Source organism: Buceros rhinoceros, unplaced genomic scaffold (assembly GCF_000710305.1).
Source record: "Buceros rhinoceros silvestris isolate BGI_N320 unplaced genomic scaffold, ASM71030v1 scaffold24720, whole genome shotgun sequence".
Lineage (NCBI taxonomy): Eukaryota > Metazoa > Chordata > Aves > Bucerotiformes > Bucerotidae > Buceros > Buceros rhinoceros.
In genome coordinates, this window is record NW_010391647.1 from 15097 (window position 1) to 24165 (window position 9069).

Sequence of the window (9069 nt, forward strand, 5' to 3'; positions counted from 1 at the left end):
CAACTTAACAATGGGCAACTTAAAAAGAGCAAACCCCTTGACTTCATTTGTGATCAGAGTCGGATTCAAATCAGAGGTTTTCAGAGGTGAAAGGCTAATGGAGTAACCAAATGCATTTGATGCCCAAAACAGTCTCTTTGCAACAGAATAGTTACACTCCCAAACTAATTCCTCAATGAGGTGCATAAAGGCAGAGCTGCTCCAGTGTATTAACCAGTTTTTCCTTTTCTACTTTGTTCAAGAACCATATAATCCCAAGAAAGAGCAGGACTCCAAATTCAACTGTTCTAAGTTTTTCAGATAAGCAAAGCAGATGGGCTCAGAAACCACCTTAGGATGAGAAAAGGACACTGGAGTTTTAGTTTGGGACTTGCTTTGTTTTGAGAAGAGACAGGAGAAGCTGCAAAGACATACTTTTCTCCTTTCTCTGTTAATTTGTTCAATATGCATTGATCGCTTTCTGAAAACCATCGTCAAACAGGCTTCACATTGCAGCCTTCACATTGTTTACTGTATTATATTCATTCATCAGCTGTTCATAAGGCACAGAAAGTTCTAGCTCATTATTGGTAAAGGTAGATTCATCGGAGGATGGAAATTTTACCAGGTTTTTTGCAGTTTCAGATTCCTCTGCAAGATTGTCATCCATGGAGGATTTTGACGTTTCCTCATCATATGAGATATCTTCGTCTTCATCATCATCTTCATTTACAAATGTTATATTGGCATTCTCAAATATTAAGGGTCGATAGTCTCTGGAGTCCCACACTTCGCCTTCTTCTTCACTAATCCTGTCTAGCTGGTTTACAAACATGGTTCCTTCTAGAGGACTGTCTCCAATACTTTTATCATGCAGGGGTCCATGACCATTTTGAATGTCCAAGGAAGACTCATCATACTCAAACGACTCTGTCTTTGTGTAAATCACCTGGGCATCTATACTGGCATTCTGCATATTTTGTTTGGCATTTTCTGCTTTAATAATTTTGTCATTGTTTGTCTTCAGGGCCTTCTTCCCAATTTGCTTGATAAGATCATTGTACGTCTCTTCTTTCTTTGAAAGGAAGCTGAAAATGTTTACATCCTTTGAGGTACCCAGTTGAAGGGGTTTTTTAGACCGAGGATGGTTGTCAAATGACTCTTTTCTTTTTTTCCTCCGTTTCTTGATTGCTTTGTGGACTTCCACAAACATGCTGACCTTCCAGTTAACAAAGAGTGAAAGCCAAGCTAGTCCCAGATAGATCCATAACTCCACAAAATATCTGTAAAGGGCGTGGTAGTTTGCATCTGGATTTACACCTATAAAGAATTAAAAACAAGAACATCACTGAAAGAGGATTCGCAGCTGATAAACCTTTGAGAACCACTCCCTTCTACACTAACAGAACCTAGCTGTTTGATCACCAGGGTGGTAAGTGGGCATCCGAAACCCTTCTGATAGAGAAACTTGATCTCAGGTCTTCCACTTCTTGGCTGCATGTATTCTCACCACTGGACTATAACATAAAATGGCAGCATATTTATCCTTTCCTTGTAAGCTACAGAAGTTTTTCCCGTTGGAAAATTTATAAGCCTTCTCCCTACCATTGATGTACGGATATAGGTACCTTCCTTGAGAAAATTATTTAGAATTCCACTTACAAGTACCATCTCCAAAGCCCTGAACAACGCAGTGGATTTTAGAGAAAGACAAGATTTAGGAGTACACTTAGCATTTCCTGTTGCCTAGTTCTAGACAGCTGTACAGAGAACGTTGCCCAGTACTTAAGCACCCTGCTTAGTATACTGGATGACATTCAAAGGCACTTGTCTTTAACGGTGGATAGGATAGCTCCCTGCCTGAAATAAGGATCTGGGGAACCTGAAAGAGTTACGAACTCCAAAACTTGGATCCAGACTTAACCCAGTAAAGGCCTTAGATATCTAAACCAAGACTGAAGAGCCAGATCTAATCCACTGCATAAGTACCCAGCCTTAAGTGACACTGATTCAGCAAAATGTTTTGGAAAATCTTAGAGTATTTTCAAATTAAGAGTTTGTAAATAGAATTGCCATACCATGCAAGTTTGTAAATAATACGTAAGACACAATTACTGACCAGCAACAAAATCTCCAAATCCTATGGTGGTGATAGTGATGAATGAAAAATAGAGGCCTTCAATGTAATCCCATCCTTCAGTCACCATAAAGACAAAGGGAGGAATAACCAGATGGACCAAGACACCCCAAACAATGAAAATAGCGGTGCATGTAATTTGTGCTTTCCTCTGAAAAGAAAGAAGAATAAAAAAAAAGTCAGGGAAAGATCTCCAAATGTTCTTTTCCCATCAATGGCATCAAGCATCATCTGACAGTATCAAATATTTCAGAGTTTTGTGCTAACAGTTTATCAGCCATAACTTAAAGTCACACACTGAAATGAAACATACAATCTTTTTTTCTCCTGTATACAGAACTCACTGTTCTTACAACCACTTGCTCGAACAGCATTATTTCCTCATAGATATCTATTGCACTCCTGAAAAGTTTAAGGAGTTGCTGATATTTTATGAAGAGGCATGTGATACAGACATAGCATTCTAGTCTAAAAAGCAGTTGATTCCTCTGATTTTCCTTTTATCCATTTGAGTATAGGGGGATCAAAAGTGTTTAAGATGCTTCTCTCCTATTTATGCCTCCCACCTTTTGTCACTCATGCTACCTGTGCACAAAGCTGCACATAGACATGAATTTCACCGTTATTTCCTACACTTTCTTCTCAGGTGCCAAACCAAGAAAGTTCTTTCTTGGTTTCTGAAACCAGGACCTAAACCTGTTCTACTGTCTTCTAGACACTGTAGCCCTGCATTGCCTCCCATCTCTGTGCAGAGTTGGAACTGAGATAGAACTCACTTGGGGTGGAGATGGGGAAGAAAAAAAAGAGGGAACAAACAAGAAAAAAAAGAGGGAACAAACAAGAAAAAAAAGAGGGAACAAACATAACCCCCCACCAAAAAAACTAACAAAAAGCCACAAACAGAAAACCCATAAGCCAGTAACTCAAAACAAAACATTACTTTCCAGTTGGTTCACTGCACAGCAGGAAGATATTCATGTTAGCATAGAAACAGGTGGGAACAAAACAGGACAGCTTATTTCCATGCCAGAGGAGCTTGTGTGGAATGTCTGCGAAACTGAGCCTCACCTACATTTGTCCTACAGGTTTCTAATGTGAGGAGATACGTGTTTCTGTAGAAGCTGCAAGATCCATATCAAAGGTTTCGACAAGATCTCATTTCACTAAAACTTCTTGAAGAACTACCATATTGGACCCAATCCCTCATTCAGTTGTTTCTATGCATCACCATTTGGAAAAAAAAATTGTATTTGTGCAAGCATTCATTTACTACCAAGATTAGCAGGTAAGTTAGGAAGTGTAAGGGTAATTCATGCATTGGAAAATATACTGCACGAGGGTAAGAAAGTGAGGGCCTTACCAGACTTACTCCTCTTTTCATCAGAAACTGGCCCAGCCTCTTGGCACGTCCTCCAAAGAACTTCCCCAGAGCACTGATCCATGTTAAGCAGAGAGGAACTCCAAAGAGCCCATAAAATATGCAGAAGAGACGCCCAGAGGGTGTCTTTGGAGAAACATTTCCATATCCTGAAAGACATGAGTATGTGCATGGTGTGTTCTTGCTGCAGAGAATTCAAGGCAACTCTACCTATGCACAAAACAACATTGTGTGGGCTTCTGCTGTATCCAATGCTCCCTACTTCACCATCTTTAAGAGCTTCAGTCTACTCCAGCTGATCTTCTGAATCTGGATGCCTTCTAATCCTACTCAAGCAAACATGTATTCCATTAATGCAAGCCAAGAGGATTACTGCATTTTAAGTGTTTCCTAGATTTTGTGCATCTTTCTCTTGACAAGATGAGATAAATCTGAAATAAAGCTGATCTCAAAAATTTAATGATTCTCCAACCTTAAGCAGCCCTATTAAAAAGTTGGTTGAATTAATTTTTTAGAATAAAAGCTTAAAATTCATCCTGAAGCTAGCTTTGACATGGAAGATCCACTATACGCATTTAACTTGGGAGCTGGTACCTTTCCACAGAAAGAGTTTGTGAGAGAAGTGCAAAAGAAAGTTGTGACATCACAAGGTATTTCACCTGAATTTAGCTCTTCGCTGGTCACAGCACCCAACAGGGCATGACAAACTTGGACTCTAAAATCAGCAGCCTATTCTCTGCAAGAGCTTTCTTTTTTAGGTATGTTCCTGACTTCGACGTTTTGTCATAAGCTGGGTATTGTGAGTTTCAAATAATAAAGAAAACTACAGTACTGCATATGGTTTAATAGTAACACTTCCATTTCTCTATACCTCCAGCCTTCTCTGGTTGTTTTGCATTCCTGTGGTTAGGTTTGGTTTTTGGTGTTTTTTTTTCTTGCATTGTAGGTGTAGCACGGGTGTAGCAATACCACGCAGCAAAGATTTTTCTGTAAAAGCTGAAGGCAGATTATGTTGAGCTCTGAAAAATCTGTATGTCAAAGGAGGAAGAAGTCTCTCAGTGCAGAGGATTTTACAAGTGTAAATCAGTAGTGAGATTTAGAAGGCAACATTTGTTTTACTTTGCCTTCTTTTAAGAGGCAGATAAAAAGCCTAGATTGTTCTGCAAGCAAAGAACATTGATAATTCAGTAACTCAAGAGGATGCATGTGAGTAACAGGACAGCTATACAAAAACCTCATATACACATGGCTTTAAGTATTAGTTTAATGGAATGCTTTTATTTTGGGATTTTATGATTTGGACATCTCAAGTGAATGAGTTGATGGAACTGGAATGATACCAGTTATCCCAGACAGCACCTTGAATCCGTTACTTACTGGAAAGGCACACATTTCTCTTTTGTATACCCATGCAGTGAGTGCCAAAAAACTCCCATTTACAATGTTTTAGGGAAGCAAGTGCAGTAAATAGCATTTCTACAGATTCAGCAAGTCACTTTTTTTTTTTAAACATCTGTTCAGGTCTTCAGGTGTTCTATTTACCTACAAGTAAACACATATTCTAGGCAACTCCAGCCACGGGGATTTTATCCAGTGGCTACCTTGACACATAAATGGAAGAGTACAAACACACGAGAGCAGGTAGAAAACTACAGTAATTGGACCCAATAGATACTTACCGATTGTAGTGATCACAGTAGCAGCAAAGATCACAGCATTAGGCCAATTCCAGTTGTTGAAAGTATTGTTCCCAGTGATGGCAACACCCTGTCCAGCAGCATTTGACACAACCTGTAAGAAAAGTTTACAGTCATTCTTGGAAAATCCTGGCAGCCTGAAAAAGAAATACGCCTGTCCCTCTCAGGTTTCCCCCACTTTGTTCGTACTTTCAAAATAATCACTCAAGTTTTTTTCCGAAGGCTAGCCTAGCATATTCACTAACAATTTCACGAAATATTACAAAATCTACTTCACTTAAGAAAAAGTAGTGTGAGTGGTCTGACATTTAAAAGGGGGGTTTAATTAGATAAGCTTTTACTTGGCTTACCAGTTTAACCCCAAACGGATCTCTTCCAGAGACCAAACACACTCCTCCAGACTGAACTATCATTTAATCTCCAGTGCAGTTCTTGAATTTGATTTAATGTTAGGGACACCTTCAGAACTACTATCCATTTGAAAATATTGTTACATGCCTCAGCTTAACTTGGGTATGCGCAGGTTGTCATAGAATCCTTGGCAAATTACTAGGGTAATTACTGTTCACTCACCTGCTGTCCCTGGCAAAGTCAAACCATCTACAAGACAACATGAAATGGTACTTTTCAGCAGAGATAGACAAACTAACACTTTCCCAACATATTTCATGCAACAGGAGTCCAATCTTTGTTATTGAATCAGCTCCCTTTCTTATCCCATCTTTGAATCTAGTATTCCATGCTGGATGCAAAGCATTTACAATGTTTCAGGGAAGCAAGTGTAGTAAATGGCATTTCTACAGATTCAGCAAGTCATTTTTTAACATCGGTTCAAGTTTTCAGGTGCTCAAAAATTATTAACCATGTTCAGCTTTTGTAGGAAAGGACTTTGAAAAACCAGCCTCCCTTGCTTTTCCAAAACTAGACTAAAAAATGGATTGATAAAAAAATCCTAATGACTATTTATTGCAGAAAGTCAAAGTTTCCGATCAAAGTCATACATCTTGCCAATTCAGACATGTATTTCTGCCTCCACAAAGTAAAAGAGAAACACAATTTATCTTCTAGAGATCCCTACTTGTTAAAGTCTTTGCTCTGTCACATCTTACTGCAGTTAAAGCCTTCTCAGGTTACTCTGCCTTTTCCCCTTCAATGTAAATCAAGGTTGTCTGAATAAAACTCTGATGCTGTACGCATATACAGAAGAGTTGAAGATGCCTCCAAAAGTTGATTCATAACATTATCCCACTTTCTGTGTTTCTTCCTCAAAAGGTGTTGAACACAAAAACTATCTTGAGCTAAATACCTAAAATTGGAGGTAATATACTTGGTTTTTTTTACTAATCACAACAGGTGTGGTTTATCTTCAACTGGTAAGACTGTACAGAGTACCTACAACCAACTCTTCCTTCCCTCGTCACACCTACCTTTCTTCCTACTTGATTAAGACCTGACCTTGGACCCAGCATAGACTCAACACAAAGTTCAATCGCTACTGAAATCGTACACAAGTTAACACAGGTTTTAATTATTCTTGAGACTTATTACATATCACCACTCTCCTATTGTAATAAAAATGCCCTGGAAGTGAATGTATTTTGCATATACAAGGTGCAAAAAAATTAATTAAAAATGCATTTTCAACACACATTGCCTTAGACCCCACCTCATGACAGTATGGATAAAGGCAGGACTTTATTTTCAGTCAGATTTTTGCCTCACGGAAATTAAACCCCCTTTTCTCCCTCACTCCCCACCACTCCAATTCTGCACTTTGGCAAAGGAAAAAAAAATAATAAAAGAACTAGAGTCCATGAAGCTATTGCTGAAACTAAACAGACTTGCAATTGCACAGTAAGATTTAAGACACACAAAACTAATACACCTTCTGCTGACATTAACATAACTACAACAGGGAGCCTCATTTGAACATTATCAAGTAGACCATTTGCTCCATTTGCAAGTACTTCCTTGGACATGTCTCTGCCCCCCTCCCCGCCCCCCGGCTCCAATAGAGCCTTTTGTTAAATCTTCTCTATCCTGGGCAAAGGAGTTTCTCTCAGATGCTTTGGGCACATGCCACTTGCATTCCCCCTATGTGAGTAACAATAGGGATGAAAAGATGTCAAAAAAATTGAAAATAGCAAGAAGCCTTGACCCACATATTATGGATATGTTTATTCTACTTCTCCATTTTCTGCTGAGGGCAAGCCAGAATAGCATCAAGGTTTTCCCCACACTGGGATCCTACATACTAATGCATTTATTCAATTTTTTTTTTTTCCCCTACTGGCCTGTCAAGGTTTGCTAGGGCAAATCTCTATGGTGGCTTAAAAGCTTGCAACTCATCTGAGCTGTCCTTGTATTAGCAGGAGGCATAGTTAAATTTGAAATCTGATCACAGCAAGGTTAAATGATTCACAACAGAATGACATTTAGTCCCTGTAGAAGTAATGTGAGAATGTGAAATTAAGGGAACAAGCACACTGGAGATTGCCTCCAAGTGAGCTTTATCATAACTAGATATGCAAAATATGCCATTTTACTTTGGCTTCCTGACCTTCAGAAGAAGGAAAAGCAGGACAGAACTACCACCTTCTGCATCTGTAAGCATGGAAAAAGTGCACAAGGCTTTCTTTTCTTCCTAGGAAAATAAGAAGATACTCTTTTATACCCTCCCATTATGTACTCATATTCATTGATGAGATCCTCCTGAGCCTTTTCTTCGAGGCTGAGCAGTCCCAGCTCTGTCTCAGCCTTTCCTCGTAGGATGACTTGAGCACCCTCTAGTCCCTTGATCACCTTATTGACTCTTTGCTGGACTCTCCAGCAAGTCCCGTTCTGCTCTCAAGAGCATTACCACGTACACAAAAGACAATCGCAGCTGGCTGCTGCATCTAAAAGCAGACTCCATTAAAGCAATAACTGATGCATCCTTTCAGGACTCCTAGGCTTTGTCCCTGCTTGTGACTCTCAAGGAACATGGAGTAATTTTACATCTTAAGTTTTCTTTATCAAGGTTGCAGTGCAAAGAAAACCACTGATTTAGAAATCTACGAAGAACTTTAGAGACTTTCTTACCAAGAACAAAGCTTCAACAGCTCTCTGTTTTCAGATTGACATCCAAATATTTTACACAATTTGAAGATGCCAGAAAACTGTACAGTAGTTATCTAATCATGAGTACATACAATACTGATAATTTAGCCACCATAATAAAGTTGCCAGGGCAATAAGGTTTAAATTTATAGTATCAGATAAAACTCTATACTGCTATTTATTATTAAGCAGATTTTAATTTTAACCAAATCCAGCAACAGTAGAGCAAAGCAAAACAAATAGATGAAGTGGCACAAGAAGCTATACGGACATATGCAGGACATTTTTTGTGGTTTAAAAAAAAAAAAAAAATCAAAAAAAGGCTTAAAGTAACCCCTTAGTTGAAAAATTTAAAAAATAATTTAAAAAATTCATGCCATGCAAATTGCACACCCTTTTTACATGTCCTCCATGGTTTTTCCACTTACCTAGGTTTTCTGGCTCCAGATATAAAGTTACAGTAGCAGTCAGCTGTTTATAATAATCAGATTTATATATGCAATTGTCCTGGTTTGAGTTAGAACACAACTAATTCTGTTCAGAGATTTTACTTTCCAGCTCAGTCTCTCCTAACTAACTGCACTGTCCGAAGCTAACGGCATATTTTCACAGACAGTGTCTGCTTCTGGCAGTGATAACGCTCGATGTTTACAGTCACTGCCAGGGACTGGTGTGCAGAAAGGCTCCTGCTTATATTTGCTCCTGTGCAGACCAAGGTCACTGCTCAATCCCGTGTGCCACGGTGGGGTGCAGTGAGTGAGAGGCTGCACCTGCGGGGA

The 9069-nt window shown here is 39.1% G+C and overlaps 1 protein-coding gene across 1 annotated transcript; it reads right to left on the minus strand.

Annotated features, from left to right (window-relative positions):
* Positions 1 to 484: 484 nt before the first annotated feature.
* Positions 485 to 5285, minus strand: KCNK5 (potassium channel, subfamily K, member 5; the record flags this gene model as incomplete). Its single annotated transcript, XM_010142626.1, has 4 exons — positions 485 to 1299; positions 2099 to 2267; positions 3477 to 3643; positions 5174 to 5285. Coding segments are annotated over 4 exons (1263 nt in total), but the record flags the coding sequence as incomplete, so codon positions are not given.
* Between the last annotated feature and the right edge of the window lie 3784 nt (positions 5286 to 9069).